The sequence below is a fragment of the Styela clava genome, chromosome 2 (assembly GCF_964204865.1).
Source record: "Styela clava chromosome 2, kaStyClav1.hap1.2, whole genome shotgun sequence".
In the NCBI taxonomy this organism is placed as follows: domain Eukaryota; kingdom Metazoa; phylum Chordata; class Ascidiacea; order Stolidobranchia; family Styelidae; genus Styela; species Styela clava.
This window is the reverse complement of record NC_135251.1, coordinates 22,056,572-22,079,055: the sequence shown is the minus strand read 5'-3', so window position 1 is coordinate 22,079,055 and position 22,484 is coordinate 22,056,572. Positions and strand designations below refer to the sequence as shown.

Here is a 22,484-nt window from a genome sequence, read left to right as displayed (position 1 = left end):
ATATAGTATATGTGCTTCATTCGCTAAAACCTGAGTGAAAATATTTCTAAAGCAAAATTTTTTTTCAGATGCTGGATTCAGACTGATTTGGTTTTATATCTGGCGGCAATCCCCGTCTCAGTCTTGATTTTATTCAATCTCATTCTTTATGGCATTTTGACATATAAGCTGTGCAGGAAACGTGAATCTCTGTGGGAGGTATTCTGACATAACTCTTATTAGGTTTACAGATTGACATGATTTATCACTGTTCTATATATATAAGTTTAACACTACTAACATGGAATGCTTTTGGCCAACCAAGCCATTTCTTATTTTTGCATAGAACTGAAAAATGCCTTTTTTAGGGACAAAGTCGGGAAATGTCTCACAACAGAAGTTTGCCAACCAAAAAAGTAATTACAAACATCTGCATCATGATGGTTGTAGGTGTAACATGGGTGTTCGGTTTCTTCATTAACATATTTTCTCATAATGAAACGGCTGCTATTGTTTTTGCCTACATATTTACAATACTGAATTCACTCCAAGGTAACCATAACTAAAGAAACATTAAATAATGTTCTGCTTTGATATCGATACAGAAAGCTCTTGAAACTGAACTGAACATGTGAGATATCAATATACAAGGTGACATAAAAAAAACAGGCCTCATAAATTTCTTAAAATCACTTTTACGAAGAAAAAAGTTTATTTAACACTTGAACTTCTGTTTAAGTACGATTGTATCTAAAAGTTTCAGTAATACAGAACACTTTGCACAAAAGTTATGTTCTGGGTTCTGTTTTTATGGGAAATAGGTGAAATATCACTCATTTTATCCTTTTCAGGTAAGCCATTATACTGGAATCTCATTCAGAGTTAGTATATTCAGGTTCTACTCCAAAGATGTGGAATTATTTGTACAATTTTTCTCTTTCCCGTTGTGAACTTTTTGCCAACAAAAGCATTTTGCAAATTTGTGGAAACCAACGTCAAAGCCCACATCACATGATATGTTTATTGCCTGCTATCAAACATTGTATCTCTACTTCACAGGTTTCTTCATCTTCCTCTTGTATATCGTACGAAGCAGGGATGTTAGAGATGAAGTTGAAAGAAGAACTGAAGTGTTATTTAATCTTACTGCTAGTTCGGCACCTAAAACCACATCAAGTGAGACATTGAGGTAAGCCATGACAGTTTCCTAATTACATATTGTGAAGACATTGGTTGGCCAATTATTGAATACTATATAAACACTTGATTGAAGCCATCAATGATGACACGTTTAAGCTTTGACTTTGTAAGTTTCTCCTGCCGTTGTAATCAGATGACATCCCCAACTTGTTGAACTCGTTGATGTCAGTGGTATAAAATATCAATCCTCGTGAATATTCAAACCATTGAAATGATTGAGAGCAATTCTTGAGATATTTCATGAATGTGACTTCTAATTATAATGCTAGATTTAACTTTAATATTAGTTACGGTATCAGTCAGGCGGAACGAAAGTATGGATATTATCACGTTATATGTTGTACACATGATTCATGTTGCTTTACATAAACTCAACTTGTATTTCTGCGTTCTTCACTTGTTTAACAATTATCTGTTAGCCTGAAAGATTTTGTTCGTGTCGTGTCTTACTGGATAATGTTTATATGTTCATGATCATGGCAAAACTTATTGTCTGCGATGTGGGGCATCATGTTAAGTGCGTTAGGAATACGCTCGCCACTGCATTTCTGATTATCTTGCTTGGGTTTGCAGTTTCGAATCCCATGCGAGGAGGTGATCATGTACGAGAGGATTGCTGGACTCCTCGCCTCCGTAAGGTGATTAATGTAACCTCTGGTCGGTCACGGCTTCCTCCACCATCAAGTTCATGCTTCTGAAAACAAATAACTGGCCAATTAATCCCATACCGTCCTGGACTTGTAACGGGTCGAGAGGCCGTGATTCGCCATATGATTAAGCGGTCCTATCCCCTTTCCTCTGTCCGGGATAAATATGTAAATACTATCCTATTACTTGATTGTGCTTAACGCCAAAATATGTACCGGTATCTAGTTTTCCTGTCGTCAGATGCCTAATAGAGAGATTTGCTTTGCGATACAACTGTTACATTGTCTTCTATTTTAATATATAGCAAATCTAAGACAAATCCTGGATGTAAAGACAAAAATCAACAAGTAGAAATTGTGGACTCAGTAATATCCGACAGCAGTGCTGATCTCTTACAGGAGACCGACACATGTGGTGGGGAAGAAGCCAATGACAATGCAGGCGAAACATTTGCACAATCTTATAAGTTTTAGCAATTGCATTTAGTATGATGAAGAACTCCTGTTCATTGTCTTTTTTATTATTTAATCAAGAATCTGAAGATATGTAATATAAATATATGTCATATATGTAACATGAAACTGAGGGTCATCTATACCTTTTAACACACAGATATAAGGGGATTGGGCGGAGAAAATTGCTACACTTCGTAAAACATCGTAAACTTTTTTTTATTTTCCGTCACTGTCAGGGATGTCCAAAATGTATTCAACGTCCAAACCAATTCAGAAATAGTTCTATCTAATGCAAATTACCAAATCTCATTTGAAAAATTTTCATTTTCATGGTCTAAAGACCCGCAGTGAAACCAAATGCAAGATGCATGCCAATAAAATTCCGAGAACTGCGGTCCATTTCAACTAAATTACTAATGTACTGTTTCACATGACCTGATTCAGAACGTTCTTCAAATAGAAGATCGTTCGCTTTTATCATCCCGTCACCATACAATGTACAGTTAAAAACCAAGGGATGTACCAAGTACTTGACAGCAGCATGGCTACCTGGCCAAACAAAACTACACTTGACATTTTTCGGTCGGTTAAATACGCGAAAAGCTGATGTACGCTTTTTACAACAAAAGTCATATAACAACACATTGCATCTGAAGAACATTTAATATATACCTATTAACAATACAAAAAACAGACTTGAAATAATGGTGGTGAAAATAGTATCAATATATTCATTTCATGCCTAGCAAAAGATTTTCGACTACTTGATAATCTCAAATTCCCAGTTTTCAGCAATGAAAAATTTCCGAATATGAATCACTAAAGAACCTTATCTTTTTGCTTTTAGGCAGATTTAAAAATATGAAATCAAGTCCAATAAAGAACTACACAAACACATAAAACAACGTTCACAGATTATCAGGTCAAAATATACCTAATCCGATCCATACATCAATCTTTTATCTCATTTTTCCTACATCAACTGGAATACATCTATTGCACATACTAGGAGAAGATAAAATCCAGTCAAGAATAGATCCGAACCAAGAATAAAGAATTTTATCATATTAATGATACATAAAGGAACAAGGAAATACTATTTAATTTTGATGATATGCACCGCAAATTGTGTTTCCAATGGTGACTTAATCAGCCACAGTCTTCAAAAAAATAATAATTGTGTGTAAAAACAAGTAATGTATATCAAAATATTGGTGAACATCCAAAACTACCATCTTTGGAATTCATAATCGGAATCGTCACCAAAATAAAGAAAAAATCCGTAAACTGTAAGAAAGGCAACAACGTTCGCTGCGAGGGTGAATCCAGCAGCTGGCCATCCGATCTAAAAAATTGAAATGATTCTATTACTTGTACCACACAACTAAACTTGTTAAAGTTTTCATCAGGTTAAAAACAGATATTAGACTAAAAATAGGTTATGACAGTGACCTCTCAGTTTTGCCTCGAATCTGAAGCTTTAGTTACTCTAAACCAGGGTGGTCCAACACAGGCCCGAAACCCATGCATGAATGCATGATAATTATTCCTGTTAGTAATATTTGGAAAAAGTTACATAGAAATATTCTTTGTGTTATGATAGAATGTGACAGAAAAGGCTTTGTCTCGAATGTGCAAACGTCAGTCTCATAATCACAAAAACTAATGTACTTACAGCAGCAGTTCTTGCCAGAACAATAGGCATCCCCATTGAGGATATTACAATGCCAGTTGTGAGAAATATTGACAACTCTTTACAAGCCGTGCTTGTGGAATCAATGTCATTTGCCAATCTCCGAGCTATCGCAATTGGAAGTGGAGCCAAGAAATAAAACATCAACTCAAACATAGGCCAATAGCACCTGTAAATTCATATTTTATAAGTATTATAAATTAGGTTTGTGGATCATTATATAATGATGCAGACATAAATAGTACTGAAATCAAAATATTATCATTGTATACAAAAGATGAAGGAGTAGCATTGCATAAATACATGGTCCCAAGTCAACTCCCTATCATCATTTAAATGGGCTCTTAGAGGGCCATTAAAAGCTAAAAGGAAGCAGATTTCATATAAGGCTCATTATATTAGATAGCCCCTCAAGCTTGAAAATAGCGATAAATGTGCCATGATCTATGCAAAGTTTTGATAAAAATTTAAAACAAAAGAGAAAAATATGCAATGATTAGAATTTAGAGATATCAATTGCTCAAGAAAACTGATAGTCGCTATCAAATTATTTCGAAGCAATATAGCTCAAGAGAATGGAGCTGTCTAACAGAATGGTTGTAATAACCAAGGAACAATACAGCAAGGTTTCCCAAACTGTGTGTGCCGCCAAGGACTTGAAAGTAAGCCGCAGATTTTTTCAGGCTATTCCTGAGATTATTACACAATATTCAACAGGAATGTTTCTACATAAAATCAGGTAGTTTCGTACACACATATGAAAATTTATTATTTTTTGTGCACCGCTAGTTGATTTATTGTGCCACACTTTATTGATAAGGCATTGTACATTTCGACCCCAACCCAATACACCCAATTTTTTAATTATACTTCGTTCATCTAGTACTGCTCGGTAAATAGTCTTCATCTAGTACTGCTCGGTAAATAGTCTAAGTGGACTTATGGATGATTTGAAAAATTTTAGGATAAATTATTGTTCCTCTCAAATTACTGAAACAATCCTTTTCAAACTGTAAGCAGATAAGAAATTGAAGAATGATATTACTTTCATAATTTTTCACATTGATTTTACCATAAATTTTGTTAAACTTGGCCACCATGTAGATTTTCTGTCAACCAATTTCAGCCAGCGAGTGTTCAACGACAGTTATTAGAAAATATATATATATCAGTACAACCCATATTATATATATATATGTAAATACAATTTAATTAAAGTCTTGTACAGCAAAACAATTTTCTGCGCTGACAGAAATTAAAAGCTAAAAATGATAAAGACTTGTTACAATTAACCCCTGAAATCTTGTTTCAATCTTATTTACTCTCGAAGCGCATTATGTTTGCGAATAAGGGCTTACTCATATAGTGAATCACGACCTCTCGTCCGGTTACCAGTCCATGTCGGGTATGGGATTAGTTAGCCAGTTATTTGTTTCAAATGCATGGACTTAGTGTGCAGCAAGTAGCATTCAAATCGATGTCAGATAAATCACTGTGACACGATATCATAGTGATAAAGCACGCCAGACACCACACTTGTGTCAGGTGAGTACAACAATGCACATATCTGCATTCATTTTTCAGCAAATTTTTCACCCAAGAGAAACCAAATCATAATACATCTTTCTACTCATTCTTATTTGCTCATACTTACTTATATAGAGTACATCCCAGCATGAGAAATGTGAGAGCCACAGAACCGCATAATGCCAACGCAACAAGTCTGAAAGTAAGTTAAAAGTTATTCATAAAAGTTGAATACATGTTTCAAAAATAATTTAAGGGATTAACTGAATAAACTCCACCCCATGTTAGACCAACTGTAGGATCTCTACCCCAACTAAGACCATCCAATCCTAACTCTACCAAACAATTAGTTCGGGTCAAATAAAGGACCAACTGGTATTATCGGCTTAGGTGGGTTGGGGGAGGGGGATATTCTTCAATTGGGAAACAAGAATCTTCACCCCAACTAGGACCAACTGAAGAATCCCCCCCCCTCCCCCAGGTGAGTCCAACTGAAGAATCTCCTCCCCAGGCCGGTCCGGGGGGGGGGGGTCTTCAGTTGATCTAATTTAAGACTTAAATATTTCTGCACCAATTAATCGGGGTCTTTGGTAACTGTAAATAGTTCATACAAAACGGTATATTGAAATTGGAAATGTGGGGACTTTAGTCATTAAGTCGGTAAAAAAGAATGAAACCTTAGTTGGTATATTGAACTATTTTTCACAAACTCGACTTGGGTTGTCTAAATAAATTGAATGAGCACCCAAATTGGACAGTAGGGCACAGTTCTCCAATTCCAATAATGTAACAAAATAACATCTACAAAACCAACACTATATTCGTCCCACAAACGAGTAGGCAATTAGAAAACCATGCCATGCTCGAAACCTCCCTGATCCTATAAAGGTGTCACAGAATGAGATTAATTCAATTAATTGTTAGTGTGAGATGAAAGAACACTACCAATCTAGAGATACCCACAGAAATAATTGAGTTCGCAAGTACTCACCCTTTAATGAAGGATTTCAATTCAAAGAAGCACATAAAAAACAAAAAATAGTTTGTAAGTACAAGTTTTTGATATATAAACGGCTAATTTTTATATGGTATTGGCACCGCACTGATACCAGTATACAGGTGGCCTGAATGAAAAATTTGGTCTCCCTAAAACCAGGTACTTGCGAATTCAGGCACTTTTTCAGACACCATTTCGGGCACTTTGGATTTTTTTTTTCGTATATCATCTGGTTTTCAGTTTTATTAGATCTTAAATAAATTTGGGCATTTCTATATCGCAAAAGGCCAATATACTTTCCAATTAATGAGTATATTCCATTTTTCAAAGGTAAAATATGGCAACGCTAAATAAAAAAATCATGCACTTGTAAAAACCTATTTCCCAAAGTTTCTAATTACTTCTGTACTTATAATAAATATACACATTTTGTATGATTGAATTTACAACTTTATGATAAAGAACAAAACCGAATTTGAGAGGTGGAGATGTGTCAAATTTAGCAAGTGCCTGATTTTTCATTCTAAATGACAGTTGCCATATTTTTTCTCTATACTTTGCTATGAATTATTTTCATCATAACTTACTATATATTTTTTTTCTAAATGAAATTTGCTATTCTAAGATAATTTGTGCATTTTCAACAACACAAGGAGCAATACTCTTTGGTAATCTATGGTGACTCACTTCACTTTTTGAATCTATTTGGACGTGAAATATTAGTCGAAAAATATGGCAAGACTGATCGCAAATTCAAAAAAACCAGGCACTTGTAAAATTTTAGTCACTTTGGAAAAACTCATTTCCCAATGTTTATGCTAACCTTAGAAGACAAAAACCAAATATAGGCATATAGTATGATTGAATTTATGTCTTTTTAGTATAAAACGATCGAGACTTGTGGAGACATGGCCAATTTCGCAAGTGCCTGATTATTTTTCTCTATGATAGTTGCCATATTTTTCGCCATAATTTTCCATGAATTATTTTCGTCAGAACTGCCTATACTATACTTCATGAATGAAATTTTTTCCACAAGACAATTTGAGCCCTTTTTAATAACACAAAAAGCAATAATATTTGAAAATCTACAGTCAATCACTTTACCTTTTAAATTCTGGAATTTGTTTGGAATTAAAATATTAATGGTAAAATAAAAATTATATACCTTTAATTGCCATCCTCACATGTACTTCCAAATAACATGCGAAAGCTAGATTTTATTTCCACAAAACAATGTTAAAAAAAAGACAATAGTACGGATTTTTATGAAAATACAGTGCAGTGAATGTTTAGTTAAGCTAACGCCAAATATTGAAATAGCTGAATTCTGTAAGCACCTAAATCTGTAAATAATGAATAACAGGGCGAACCGTCCCCTGCAAGAATACATACAACCAACTCGGTAGAAATATCTGTTTGGTAACACTTAAATATTTATGAATGTGAGCTCAGTAGTCTATGGTTTCAGTAGTAAGAAATATTTGGACGAAAACTTGGAAAGCCGGACGAATATAAACCCTACTGAGAAGATACATACAAACTTAAATCAAAACGATGCTGTTGGATATAGTACCGAAACGATAAGGATCAGTTCACATCAGATCATGCTGCCTGCGTGGAGTTTATCATGGAGAACGAAGCTGGGAATAACACGAACAGTCAAACGTCAAATGTAACGGATATTTGATGATGGATTCCATAAAAAAGACTAGCCTACTTACACAAACCACATGAATTTTGATTAAAACTAAAGTTGGAACGCCAGGGCGTGGAATGCTCTTGTCATATTTTACTTGGTTTGTTGTTGTTTACTTTTACGCTGTTTTTATTATTGTTGTTTATCGTCCGGTAGACTATTAGTTGAGTGCATTTGTAATCAAGTAAATTTTATCTCATATTGCGCACCGCTTGTTTGTTTGTTGTGTTCTACAATTCTCGCTAGTCCCTTGTACAGATATAGTATAAATTACACTCCATGTTGAAACTCCACATTCACAGTCAAGTATTTACGCCCGGATTATTTTTCGTGTCTCTCTTTTTTTTTTAAATTTACTTCAATGTGTTGTTTGCTGTGTGGGGTAAATGGGCACGTGCACCAGCACGTCTTAAATCTTTTTTAGATTTTGCCCACTTTCCTGATTTTCCGTACATTTGTTTGTTTTGCCCTGTATTGTCTATTTGTTTTGTTGTAACGGAAAATCGAAATAAACACTTACACTTACTTACTAGAGCGATTGAACTAATTACTGTATATCAATCAATCTCTCAACAACGATTGAACCGTAATTATATTTTAAGTACGACCATGATTGAACAGCGACTGGCGGGTTAAAGGTTATTTTCACTTCGTTTGTGAGTTGTGACGTTTCGACTCTTACCGTATGTTTATTTTTAGCATTAGCCGATTTATTTTATATTTATTCAAAATCACTCATTGAGTGAACCATAGAAATAAAAATAATAAATAAATATTTAGATAATTTGGGTTGTTGCAACGTTGGAGGGCTTGTTAGGTGTACTGTCACGAGTTGCAAACTTGGTCGCTGAACCGATTTCGCCATTACCGGTATTTCCCCATGTATTCTTCTGTTCTTTGTGATGTCGACGACGATTGACGTGTTAACATTACCTTAGTTTTATAGGATATTATCAGCTGGGTTTTTGCTGGATTCTGTTGAATATTAGTTAGATATCAATGCTTGCCAGTGCGACAGATTTGACCACATTACAAAATAAGGTGAACACTGAAATAAATAAAATACATGACTGGATGACATGCAATAAACTTACAGTAAATATAGATAAATCTAAAGTCATGTTATTCAGTCCAAATTCTCGCATTAGACATATGAATTTTTCAATAAAAATTAAAGGCTCCGAATTGGAAATAGTCTCGTCTTATAAATATCTTGGGCTCCACATTGATAGTCAGTTAAAATGGAATACACACACCACCGAAATCCATAGAAAACTGTCAAGATCCGTAGGGATTTTAGGAAAGCTAAAAAATTATTTACAAAATTCCACCTTGAGAACCGTTTACTTTGCACTTTTTCAATCTCATATACAATATGCCATAGCTGCTTGGGGCTCTACAACTCAGTCCAACATGCATAGATTAGAGGTTTTACAGAATAGAGCCGTTAGAATCCTCGCTAGAGCACCATATCGTTCGAATTTAAATTATTCATACCATAAAACTAGAGTGCTTAAATTGACTGACATCTATAAACTAGAAATCTCAAAAATTATGCATCAATTTCAAAACAATCAATTACCAGCAGCTTTTGACAATTATTTTGTCACGCTAAGTTCAGTGCATGAACATAACACTCGTTCTTCAACAAGGCGTAACTACTTTGTTCCTCGCTTCTCACTTGCCAAATCCCAAAAGTCCCTCAAATTCATAGGTGTGCGAATTTGGAATAACCTACCCCAAACCCTACGTGATTCGTCTTATGCCGCTTTCAAAATAGAGTATAAAAAACTCATGATTTCCACCTACCGGTCCAGTTGAATTTGCAAAGTGAATTCTCCAGGATTACTTGATCATACAATGAGTTTACTCGACTTGATCCACAGTCCTCGAGTCCAAGTAACCTGTAATAAACATTTTACTATTCTTAATAAACGGAATTATCAATGTTTATTTGGCAAATTTTTCGGATATCTACTTAAAATACTTTTATTGATATATATTGTTAATATACTGACTCACTTATGCCCTCACAGATATATGTGGAGGTACATTTACGCTTTTTCAAAAAACAAAATGTCTCTAAAATTAGAGGCAGCATATGCCAGGATTCTGGTTCCAGTAGATTTGACAGCACAGTCTAGGCCAAAATAGGATTATGTTGATCAGCTACTACAGCTGTCCGACTGACCCATACTATTAGTATATTTATTTTATATGTTTGTAATTCGGTGAATTTTTCATTTTTATAATTGAGTGACTTATATATTCTGCATGAATTGCCTTATCATAGTAGGCTATTGTACTGCTGTGACTTTAAATTTATGTAATTTATTGACATAAATTCTGCATGAACCGTCCTATTGAACTGTTGTGTATATACATTTTTTTAATTCAATGATTTCTATATTCTACATGACCTATTCGATCGCACTTCAGAACCGTTGTGATTTAAAATTCTGAAATTAGTTATATTTATGCCACACAAAATGACTATTTGTAAGTAATGTAACTCAATGCAATTACCTGGTTTAGTGATCTCTTAATCTGTTGCCCAAACCTGTAGATACATTTTATTCTTTTTTCTCTCTTCATATTATCCTCGTGTACAAATTCGTCCCCAGCCTTTATGAACCATGCATCAGCACAGTGCCGGTACCGTCCAACTCAGCTTGCAATATGGTGCTCCAGTCACTTAGACGTTACCGTATTTGTGCCGTAGTTGTCATGGTTATCTGCCAGTCGGCGTTCGGAGTCGTTTGCTTAGTGAGTCCGGAAATATCCGGTCTTTTTGAACATATTTCTGCCAATGTTAGTATTTTAGCGTCCGACTCCTCACTTTAGTACTGTATTTAGTTCGATTTTTGTTCTTGTATAACCCAATGTTAGACTATTCATAGGTGTCGTTGCTCGATAACCAATGCTGGTTTATCGCGTCCCCTTTCACCCTGAAATGCATTATTTTCCTCTCTTTTCTTATCTCGTTCTGTATGTACAGTGTGTATTTCTTGGTGATAAAATAAATTACTGATTACTGATTACTGATTAGATATGAATAAAACCTTTTACATAGACCAGTAGACAGGAAATAGTAAAATCCTCTTGTCATGATAGGTACTAGGGTTGGATTATCCGAGTAGCGGTTAACCGGTTAACCAAGAGGTATTTTGCTATCTGATAACCGGTTAACCAAGAGGTATTTTGCTATCTGATATCCGGATATTATTGTAACGATTAACCGGATAATAGAGCAGTATAAATAATGCATATGCGCATTAGTGATTTTTATATTTTTTGTTGAGTGGCCACTGACATCTCTCAGAGCATATAATAATCACTAATATCCACACTACTCTGCCTATATTTTAGTCATCCGTGTAATGCTGGAGTGAACTTGACTATTACATCACAAAACATGCAGAAAAATGTGATTATTGCGTATTTGCGTTATAGAAGAGCCCGACTTACGTTAAAATAAAAGCATTTCTACTCTAGATATGAAAATAAGTGGTAAGCTGCACAAATAAATCCAATTTCGTATTTTTGCGATTTTGCAAATTCATCAAATTTGAGTTATTATTGCAATTCCAATGAGCATAATTTATTTAGTACAATAAATGCAGATTAATTAGCTTTTCGGGAGAAAAGTCGGGTTCAGTCTCATCGGTATATAACGCGGATAATTGTATTATTTCGCCTGGAATTGAAATGGCGCAGTATGTTATCTATCGTCGTATCTATCTATCGTTAAGAGAGTAGATCTGAAGCACACATTTTTGACTGAAAATAAGGAAGTAAATGCTAAGGAAAATATCACGACTCTTGATTTATGAGCCAGTGATAGATAAAAAAAACTCTGTTTTAGGCGCTGTTGAATCGCCAAAATTTCGTAATAATCGTATTTACTGAATTTACAACAAGGGTAACTTGTCACGGAATGTAACTTCTTTTCAAATTAAAACTGGCATAATGCCGATATTAACTCCCCAAATAAAGAAAACGATCGGCGATGATGACAAAATTAGCCAGTAAAATTCGACCGCCTTAGTGACGTTTTCAAAAATTTTAAAAAGAGGAGGAAGGGCTGTTATTACATTTATGGTTTTCATGGAACTTTCCCAAACAAGTTTGTTTGTAAAATGGTCTATAATATTTCAGCAAAGTTTAATCTGACAGACTTTGTATCGTGTCATGTTTTTCATTTACTCATTGAGGGTGGTAAGTAAAGTTGTTCAAAAACTGGCGCAGCATTGTTTTGGCTCTGTTAATTTAGTTTAAAAGATATTCGAATGGAAATAGATTTGAAGTTGTGGCCTAATTAGTACAAACGTGAGAATATTTACAGTGACATGTTAAATAAGTGAAGTTTTCAAATTAGAAGAAATTCCTGACCACTTTGGTATTTTCAAAACCATCAATTTGCTTTGTTATTAAAATTTTTGTTCAGATTACTTATATTTTTTATACACTTCACGGAAGTGGTCCCCCCTATATTCTATTTTTTTTTGGATACTTCTCTCAACGAAATCAAATGTTCGAAATGCACGATTTTTTGTGATCGTGTTTTCATTTATATGTATGCTCTTGTGGTATATATTAACAAAGTTTATTTCGTCGTGCAAGAAATCACAAAATATTATAGAACACAAAATACTATACATGACAATATTAAATTTCATTGCAATTGATAGGAAGGTGCGGATGATCAGAAATGATCATTGTGAGTCTGCGACACTAAAATTTAGTACGAGTCAAAATTTAATGAAAAGAGGCTCTAGACACAAAAGAAGCTTTTAAAAAAATTAACAATAAATTAGAAATAATATAAATCTTTACATATTATTTGAATAGGAGAAAATAACTTAGCAGTCGGGGAAAAAATAATTAGGACACAATATTTTCAAAACATGTTTCATTTTATTATTCCGCTGTACATCGGTACGATTACATAACTTAAATTATCATTTATTGACACATTCAATATTAAAATGCACAATCATTCTTATTCAAGGAAAATAATACATATGTGAGTATTTACAATAGAACTGTGTGGTGGTTTTTGGTCAATTCGCCGCTAAAATCGTGCGAAATCGGCAGCAACTATCTGGTTAACCGGATATTTAAAATACAGAATACCCGGTTATATCCGTTATGCGGATAATAAAAATTATAGGTATCCGAACTAACCCTAATAGGTACCCCATTCAAATTAGCTGGCTAATCTTTATAAATTTTGTTTTTCCATGCTAATATAAAACATATCCTATAATCTTCACCATGATGACATTTGGGACAACGATCGACTCTATTGGAACTACAATGAATTGCTGATATTGAATGTGTGAAATATTTTGTAATTTTTGTATGGGTATTGTATACTTATTTTTCTCCACCTAAACGGAATTCAAATAATGCAATTGTATTCCGAACTCAATATTAACCTAAATTAGAATTGGCATCCAAAACTATCTAATACACTGTTATATGGACAAAAAATACAAAATTATTATATTCTTTATTGGCACTGGGATATTTAAAAAAAACGTTGATTTATTTTGCTCGTCTCTGAAGTAATCGCACTTGTAGGAGCTAGAGTTGAAATAAACTATCATAGCGCACCTAGTTCTGTAGTTCAGTCACTTAACTTCAAAAAAGGATATAAGAATTAAGATTGTTATTTAACAGTCCTGATCACTTCGAAATTATTATGGAAGATTATCAGAGTCTTTGTTTAATGTTTTTCCTTATGTGTTTTCTTCAATTAATCATTGCGAAAAACGAGTAATAAATCTGCGATTAGATGTTTCAATGATTGCATAAACCTGTAAACGGGAGCATACTGATCTATTCATTGCAGACAAGGTAATTGCTTACAGTAATCCTGTAATCTGAAATGCAGCCCCGGCGAGAGAATAAGGTGTGCCAGTAGGCATTGACCCAATTAGGTCGTCTATTCCACTTTCTTCCCCTCAGGGTAATTGTGGAGAATCCTAGTACTCCTCCATCTTAACTTACATCTACATTCATTCCTAGTTCTGTAGTTGCATACCTTACCTGCATACTATATGTAATTGCATATCTAGACATGGAAGGCGACTCCAATTTTTCTTGCTTAACATATGAAAATGTTTTGTCAAAAGAAGATTCGTGGACAGACAATGAAATTATTTGGTTAATGGGGAAAAAATATGTCCTGCCAAATGATAGAGAACAGTTTTGCGAGGCAGCAAAATCCAAACTATGGTTTACATATCGAAAAGGATTTGATTCGATTGGTGGGACAGGACCAACCAGTGATTCAGGTTGGGGATGTATGTTGCGCTGCGGCCAAATGATGCTGGCTCAAACTTTGCTTAGGTTAAAAATGTCTCCACAATGGAAGTGGCGACCAAACGAACTTCAGTCGTCTAAATATTATGAAGTATTGAAAGATTTTGCAGATGAACGAACAAGTTGTTACTCAATACATCAAATTGCACAAATGGGAGTGCAAGAAGGAAAAGAAGTCGGTCAATGGTTTGGCCCGAACACGATTGCTCAGGTCCTAAAAAAATTGTCTGCATTTGATAACAAAAATGACATCACTGTTTATGTTGCGATGGACAACACAATATGCACGAAAGATGTGGAAAAATTATGTCTGAACTCTTCAGTTGAAAACAGTGCAACTTCGTTCTCTATCTCTAATGAACAGGAAGATCAACCTTCATCATCGTGTCGTACAAATACAGCCAAAATATGGAAACCTTTAGTTTTATTTATTCCACTACGACTTGGACTATCAGAGATAAATCCAGTATATTTTGAAAATATCAAGGAATGTTTAACTTGGAAAGAAAGTGTTGGAATAATTGGTGGAAAGCCCAATCATGCATATTATTTTATTGGACATACAAACACTGATTACATGGTCTTCCTTGACCCACATACTACCCAACCAGCTGCTGTATGGGATGATAAAATAGTTGAAATAGAACATGACAATTCTTATCATTGCGAGTATCCTAGTAAAATGCCAATGTCCCACCTTGATCCTTCTTTAGCGTTAGGATTTCTATGCAAAACTAAGAAAGAATTTGAAGGAATATGTGAGAGAGTAAAAACACAGAAGTCATCTAAAGAAAGCTTACCATTATTTGGTGTTGTTGAATCATTTCCAACATGTACTGTAGTAGAATCAAAAGTGGTTTCTGTGTCGGCTCATAACCTTTTTAAAAAAAGAACTGGAGATATGACGGAGGATGAAAATGCATGTTTAACCCTCGATTCTGATGAAGATTTGGATGATGTTGATGAGGAATTTGAGATTCTAGAGATTTTATGAAAAGAGACTTTACAAATTTCATATGTAATTATTTTTATTCTGAACGATTGGACTTTTTCATGATATTCTGACCAAAAAGTACATTTTACTAAATTTAAATTTGTGTTCCCTGAGCACATTTTAGATACGCTTTTGTTAATTGAGAAATACTCTACTTTCTTGTGCAACTCGACAATCCTCTTAGAGTATAAAATAATTAGCCATGATATCGCGGCCTGATAAATTGAGACTGTTTCTTTATGATTCTATTTTCCACCATTTCACATTTAAATATGGACTGATTGCATATAAACTTTGCAGTACGGTCTTAAATGCCCACCCCTGGTGTAAACTATTCGGTTTACCCGGTCGGAAATATCTCAGATGTAGAATTATATTATGTAGCAGGTCTTAATTTTTCAAGTTTACTTAAAATGGTGTGCTTTTCTTTACAACTTTATACATGCCTATGTGTATATTCATGAATTGTTTATGATGCCTTATGATTTTTTTCATCTAACCCAGGGCTTCCCAAACTGGGGTCCACGGACCCCTGGGAGTCCATGATAACTGCACAGGGGGTGCAATGCAATGATATGAAAAGAGTGTGATCAATCTTTAATGATTGATTTCAGTCAAAAAGCCTTCGCGTCTTTTTGTTTGAGCGATGTGACAAATATCCATTGCTGTCAAAAATTAAAATTATATTGCCTTCTGCAACGACCTACATGTGTGAGGCAGCAATTTCGGCTCTTAACAGTTAATGACAAAATGCAGCTCGAGACTTACTGTAGAGTCAGACCTAGTTTGCTTGTAACAAATTGCCCTGAGAATTGATAAATTGTGCAGTGAAAAACAGCATGCTGATTTTGTATGCAACTTCATCTATTACATTAATGACGTTTGTGTTGTAAATGAAACGATATCCCCCCTTGTTGGTTAGGCACAGAAATTGATATGGAATATGATGGCGGTCCGTCAAAAATTAGATTCACAAACAGGGTCCGCGACCCAAAAAGTTTGGGAAACCCTGATCCAACCTATTAATGTGTTGAAATAATTCTAATGAATTTTACAATATTTTTTATGGCATGTTTTGGTGACCCATGACATTAAATATCAGACCTATATTCTTTGATGATGTGAAAAAACATGTAAACAAAAATGAAACAAAACATGCTGCTAAAGGGAATTGTTCATTGTTTCCAGTACAATACAACTTCTTTAAATATGTCTCTAAACTTATTTTTAAGGTAATGAGTAATGTCATTTTCTATATTCTTAATAAATTGATGTTATTAAATACTCCAGGGAAACTGGTTGATATTGAAATTGTATTTTACATAATTTGTTTTCAAGTTTTTCTTTGTCATGTTAGTGTTCAAATTTATTTCATTTTATTAAATCCTTACAAATATATCTTATGTTATGATCGATGTAAATTTCACTGTTATAATATACGACAGATAGGTGATGGCTTTACCTCCTAGAAAAACTGGAAAGTTGATAGCTTCACATTGTGAAGATGTATTTATTGATGATCAAAAAGTAGCAGAGACGGCTAAAGTGCTTATGCAGGCATTCAAACAAAATGATTTTTCTTTGAAAGGTTGGAAAAATCATGTTTTGCATCCAAAGGTAAGATAGTTTCTTCAATATGGGATGTTTGTTAACTTGACAAGGAGGCAGTGCAATAACATTTGGTTCCCTTGAAATTCCTGATTATGGGTTCATGAAATAAGCCATGGGAGATCATTTAGGTGGGAACTTGGAATGTCCATTCCATTTTGTCCTATTCAGATTAACATCTTATTAACAGCTCCTATTTTTATCCATCCATGATATGAAAGTATTACGGCATGTGCTATGATTCATAGTACTAACCAGATTTTTATGCATAAAAATTGGCTAAATAGGTACAGTATTTGGAGTTTCGTTATCTTTCAGACATGCTTGGATATACAGTGAATTCATTGTTGCTGCAATTGAAAAAATATGAATTGATTCAAAAGGGTTCAGGACCAATTTCATTTAACTGATGCTTCTATCATGTGACAGGTAGCTGATGAAAAAGCAATTGATATAATATTCGCAATTGATGTTCTCAACTTCTCATTTTGGCCTGATATTCCTGGAAAGAAATATGCTGTAAGTTATGCTGCTTCTCAAAGACAAAGTCCATAGAAAATGCTATTAACTTTTAATATTGCAGTGGTTCAGTGTCAATCACAGAAAGCAGTAAAAAAGAAACATAGTCCATACTAAAACATCTATTTAGTCTTTCTTTACAATAATAAATGTTTATAACCTATTGAATATACCTTCCTCAACAATATTTGATACACACTGCCGGTGGTTTATTTTTCATTGTGAATAAATATAACTCTTACCCCATGTAAGTAGTGTATTGGTTGGTGATGAAATTGTTTCTAATATCTGAATTCATTGATTATACTTATTTCAGGTTAAGTATGGAGGGAAGCTGTGGACGGGGTATTGGTCTTTAGTGGCAGCATTAAAACGTGCCGAAGATGAAGGCAAACCTGTTTATGATTCCGAATTCATGGCTGAAGTTGAAAAAAAAGAATTTTCTGATATATTCAGATCAGACACAGAAGTAATTTGTGCATTTTATCATTGGTGCAGCGTGATATGTATGTATTATTTGGAATATGTTATGGTTTATGGGGTTTTCCTTTCGAAGGTTATTGCCATTTAGAATCATCTTTGGTTAACTGTTGATGCTGACATGATATAGTATAATATTTATTGTTTTCATATATTGGTGTTGCCTTGTACCTGGCCTTGTAAATCAAACTCAGCAAAGTAAGCTAAGTAAACAAGATATGTACAATATCACAGATCTCACATGAATGTTTTATCCTTTCTGTATGCAAATCCTTATTACTTATCGATCTCGATAAGTATGTTGATAGGTATTTGTCTGGCTGTCTGTCTGTTTGTTTGCACGCGATGCACGCGATATCTCACGAAAGCGAGGTTGAATCTGCTCCAAATTGTGCATTGCATGTGCATTCATCATATCTCGGACCAGAAGCCTATTGATTTTGGATGAATTATGTCGTATAATTAGCGAGTTATTAATTAATTAGTGATGGGACACACGGTATCACTATGAAGCAAGAGCGGATGAAGTCTTCGGACCGATATTCTCATTACATGTTCTTCCCTTATTCGTCAATTCAAAACACATGAAATTGTCCTCTTTTCAAACCTGTTGATAAGTATAAAACAACATTACTGTATTCATTCAATCAGATTGAAATACCATTGTTGGACAAAAGATTTGAAGGGTTCAAGGAAAGTGGAAGAGTATTGTTAGAGAAATTTAATGGTTCTTTCATCAACTGCATTAGGTAACAGTTTTAGTTCTTAGAATGTGTCTATGGATACAGGAATAAATAAAAAAAACTTAGTTCTAACATTTATATTGTTCTTTGTTCTAGTTCTGTTCATAATGAAAAATATATATACTCACATTGTTTTTATTTGTATAGCGCCTGCCTTATTTTTTGCAAGAAATATTTCACTTATGATGGAGTTAAATACTGGTTACGAGTTTTCTGTAATTTATCACTTGAATGATATGAATTTTAAATTAAGGCAATGTGAAAGAGATGCTGTCACTTTGATGAATCTCGTAGTAGAGAATTTTCCAAGTTTTCGAGATGAATCTGTATTTCAAAATCAGAGAGTTGCATTCTATAAAAGAGCTCAGATTTTAGTAGCTGATATTTGGTGTTGCTTTGAAGGTTAGTATTTATTTAGTGGGTTTTTAAGTATTGCATCATTTATACTTGGATATGTTTGGTTTGGAATTTTATTATGCTGATGTAGATCTGGTCATTTATTACCCAGTGCATCTGTATAAGCATCATTATGAGGTCATAATTTTGTTATGTTGCAGCATATGTATTATTGATCGAAATTCATGACAAGTTTATTAAAATACATATTTATTTGTTTTGTTCGTTCATTATTTTGTCACGTTTGGATACACTATGGTTGAGTGGCCACAGGTAAACTTAAATTTTGTTAAGGAAGGTTAAGCACTGGTAGTTTTTGTTATTCTTTATGCGTCGACTCATTTGAGTATTCTTGGTTAGGGTTTTAAAATTTTCTTCAGTTTGGTCAATTACCACTTACAGTATATCAATTTTGTTGGGAGAACAGTTTTATTCTTTTCACCCTCAAAAATTTATGTTAAATTAATTTCTTGATTATGTTGTATTGTTCCCCACCGGCCCAATATGGCTGATAGTAAACTGTATTTAAATAGTTAATGTGTTTTATTTGTCAAAATACGTCTCTTTAACACATTAAATTTTGGTATGTTATATATGATTTTGACATATAAGTCTCTCACAGATGCCAAATTCCCAGAATAATATCATATAAACTTGCTTTGTAATAACTTCAGGAAAAGGTCTGGGAGAATTCACAAATATTGATGAAATCACAATGTTCGCAGATTACAGAGTACCTCAAAGCCTAGAGTACTTTGAAATTTTAAAATATTCAGAAGAATTAAAGAAGGCTCTTTCACAAAGAATCGTTTTCCCACCAGGACATAGGTGGGTGCATTCAATCTGTATTATATTGCTTATTTTTCTTACCTTATTATAAAAACATGTCTCCCTTCCTTTTTTTGCAATGCTGATTACCTTTTTAGGTTTGAATTGGAAATTCGTGGTTCATCAATAGAAGCAATTGAAAGATTAACATCTCAAGTGAGAAAATTATTGGCAGATGATGACATTAAAGAGAGCAAACTATCTGGTGTCAATTCTATTACTGTTGACAATTTTCTTTGGGATTATGCCCGTGAGCATCGCGAAAAAATTAATCATTTGCCTTTTCATCTTGTTAGAACAATATTTTACTGATGAATTGTAGGAATGGATTTCCATCTCAATTTCATCAAGACTGGCATGAAGAAGTGTTCTTTCACTCGTATTACACAAGTTTTTTAGCCAATCTCTGTGAAATTATACCTTTTATGTGCCAAATAACAGGTTCTGTGCACCCTCTGTTAGAAGCGTATCTGTTTCTTTTCGGGCAGAAGATATTGCATATGATATTTGAAGTGTTGTCCTGTAATTAGGCCAGTTGTATTCCCAAGTTGTGAAGAAAATTTGTATTCAAGAACCACAAATGTAATGTGGGATATCACATGCTGAAACTGCATTAAGGCAATCGTAAATCAAGATGAACGTCCATACAGTGGTTTTTTGATGCAGTCAGTGACCAATATGTATGAATAATGATTATAATAGTGTGTGAAAGCGGAGAGTGATCTTGGAGTTCGTGTCACCATGCATCAGTTTGTTTTATTAATTACGTGCGTGACTGCCAAGCCCTCTGAATAACATGAAGCATTCCAATATATTTACGCTTTAAGCGTCTGAATGCAGGTTTCCCCGCGCTCCATTGCTCATCAGCAAGATTTTAAAGACGACGTTGCAGTTGGAAGTTTAGCAGCTTCTTACCCTCTTGTTGTTTTTCAATGTATGCTTGTAAACGTTACGTTAACTCGTTTTCGTGTTTACATGCCGCGTTGTCAGTTTTTAGTTGTTTCGGAAATTTAGGTATAAATCAAATAAATGGTCGATTTGTCTTCAGTGAAGTCCGTTCAGTCGTAAAGAAATTGATTCCGAAAGACTGCTACACACTAAAATTAGCGCGGACGTCAGTACCATAAAATTGAGTTGAATCAAAATGGTGTTTATAAACCGAGTTCGCGCCAACTCGCAATAATACTTTAAATGAGCGTCGCAGATTTCCCAATTTTGCGGAGGAAATGTGCCGGAAGAATTTTAGAGGGCAGGGCGAACATTCACTTTGTTGAGCTTTCATAAATATCCGAAATTTGGGTATAAATAACTAAATGGTGAATTTGTATTCCGGGGAATTTGGCTTAGTTGCAGTTATTTCAATATTAAACCCTAGAATCCGCGATAGACTACAATAAAGTTAGCTAACAGTAGGTACTTCTGGAAAGCTGGTTGTCGAATTAAAAATCTTGTTAATGAAAAAGGTAAATCGGTTTGTACGCACCAACTCTCAAAATAAACACCCCAAATAATTGAGCAGTGGTGAAGTAAAAATCATTTGTAATATTTCATTACATCGTTATTGCTATAGGTATGTGTGGTACACTCGTGACCTATGCCTTTTCCGAATAGTTCCAAGTTTATTTCTGTGTCAAGGTAGAATGAAGATGAAAGTCATTTTTATAGTACCCTATTCATATATTTTGTTATTCAAATTATTAATATTACTTTTGTTGATCAATCAAAAAATTATTCTCCAATTGTTTTGTAATAGTAGTTTTTATTATTGGCGAAAATTCGTTAGTAATAGTACTGAGTTGAATTTAAATATTTCTAATGCTGATGACACATCTTCACCACGTTACTCTTACACCTCATCCACTGATTGTATTGTTTATATATATATTGCACATATCGAATGTTTTCATATATTGTTATTTATCATAAGAATTCATCGATTTTGTTTAAGAAATTCGTAAAAATTTCATTTGATTTTCTTTGCCCCAACCTGATCACACCAGCAAATATGGTCGGCATGTGTTGGCATCGATGATTGTGTTGCTTCCTTCCTAGCAAAACAATTTTATTTCCGTCAATTTTCATTGTATCGATGACTTTATTTTTAGTTAACAAAATAATACATCTCTTTCTCTCTCTCTCTACTTGAAGAAATTTTTGGAGCACCTGTAAATATCTCACTACTCATTGTACATATGTCAACATGATATGGTACGATATTTTTACAATGTCAAGTTTTTGAGATTCATTTTAATGTAATATCTCATACTCAACTCACGCCTGAAAGTCGCCAAAAGCTCAATTAATGTTCACACTTACATAATTTCTCCGAATTTTCAGTATTTTGACTCCACATACCACCGTTATTATTATGGCGTCTCAGCTGTCTTT

General features: G+C 34.1%; 4 protein-coding genes and 1 long non-coding RNA gene across 5 annotated transcripts in view; 3 read left to right on the top strand and 2 right to left on the bottom strand.

The window, feature by feature from the left end:
* Positions 1-2,408, top strand: part of LOC120335372 (uncharacterized) — a 43,769-nt gene extending 41,361 nt beyond the window's left edge. The window contains exons 76-79 of the mRNA XM_078120094.1: positions 69-198; positions 348-531; positions 1,039-1,168; positions 2,132-2,408. Coding sequence (XP_077976220.1) covers positions 69-198; positions 348-531; positions 1,039-1,168; positions 2,132-2,300 — 613 coding nt within the window. The 3' untranslated portion in view covers positions 2,301-2,408. The remainder of the gene's footprint in view (positions 1-68; positions 199-347; positions 532-1,038; positions 1,169-2,131) is intronic.
* Positions 2,409-2,926: 518 nt separating this feature from the next.
* On the bottom strand, positions 2,927-7,902 carry LOC120336633 (leptin receptor gene-related protein-like). Its single transcript, XM_078109768.1, has 4 exons — positions 7,668-7,902; positions 5,630-5,699; positions 3,958-4,144; positions 2,927-3,627 (listed from the first exon to the last, which is right to left on the bottom strand). Exons 1-4 carry the CDS (start codon positions 7,678-7,680, stop codon positions 3,511-3,513), a joined length of 387 nt encoding a protein of 128 aa, XP_077965894.1. The 5' UTR covers positions 7,681-7,902; the 3' UTR covers positions 2,927-3,510.
* Positions 7,903-9,198: 1,296 nt separating this feature from the next.
* LOC144418311 (uncharacterized) lies at positions 9,199-10,892 on the bottom strand. Its single transcript, XR_013473443.1, has 3 exons — positions 10,725-10,892; positions 10,008-10,102; positions 9,199-9,246 (listed from the first exon to the last, which is right to left on the bottom strand). It is a non-coding gene; the product is annotated as an uncharacterized LOC144418311 (long non-coding RNA).
* A 3,049-nt stretch (positions 10,893-13,941) lies between these two features.
* On the top strand, positions 13,942-16,968 carry LOC120335577 (cysteine protease ATG4B-like). The gene is made up of 2 exons (XM_078109767.1): positions 13,942-16,444; positions 16,491-16,968. The coding sequence occupies exon 1, from the start codon at positions 14,284-14,286 to the stop codon at positions 15,520-15,522; it is 1,239 nt and encodes a 412-aa protein (XP_077965893.1). The 5' UTR covers positions 13,942-14,283; the 3' UTR covers positions 15,523-16,444; positions 16,491-16,968.
* Positions 16,969-16,974: 6 nt separating this feature from the next.
* On the top strand, positions 16,975-22,285 carry LOC120335578 (queuosine 5'-phosphate N-glycosylase/hydrolase-like). The gene is made up of 7 exons (XM_039403111.2): positions 16,975-17,139; positions 17,560-17,649; positions 17,966-18,118; positions 18,781-18,878; positions 19,126-19,274; positions 19,943-20,096; positions 20,195-22,285. Exons 1-7 carry the CDS (start codon positions 16,975-16,977, stop codon positions 20,406-20,408), a joined length of 1,023 nt encoding a protein of 340 aa, XP_039259045.2. The 3' UTR covers positions 20,409-22,285.
* The last annotated feature ends 199 nt before the right edge of the window (positions 22,286-22,484 follow it).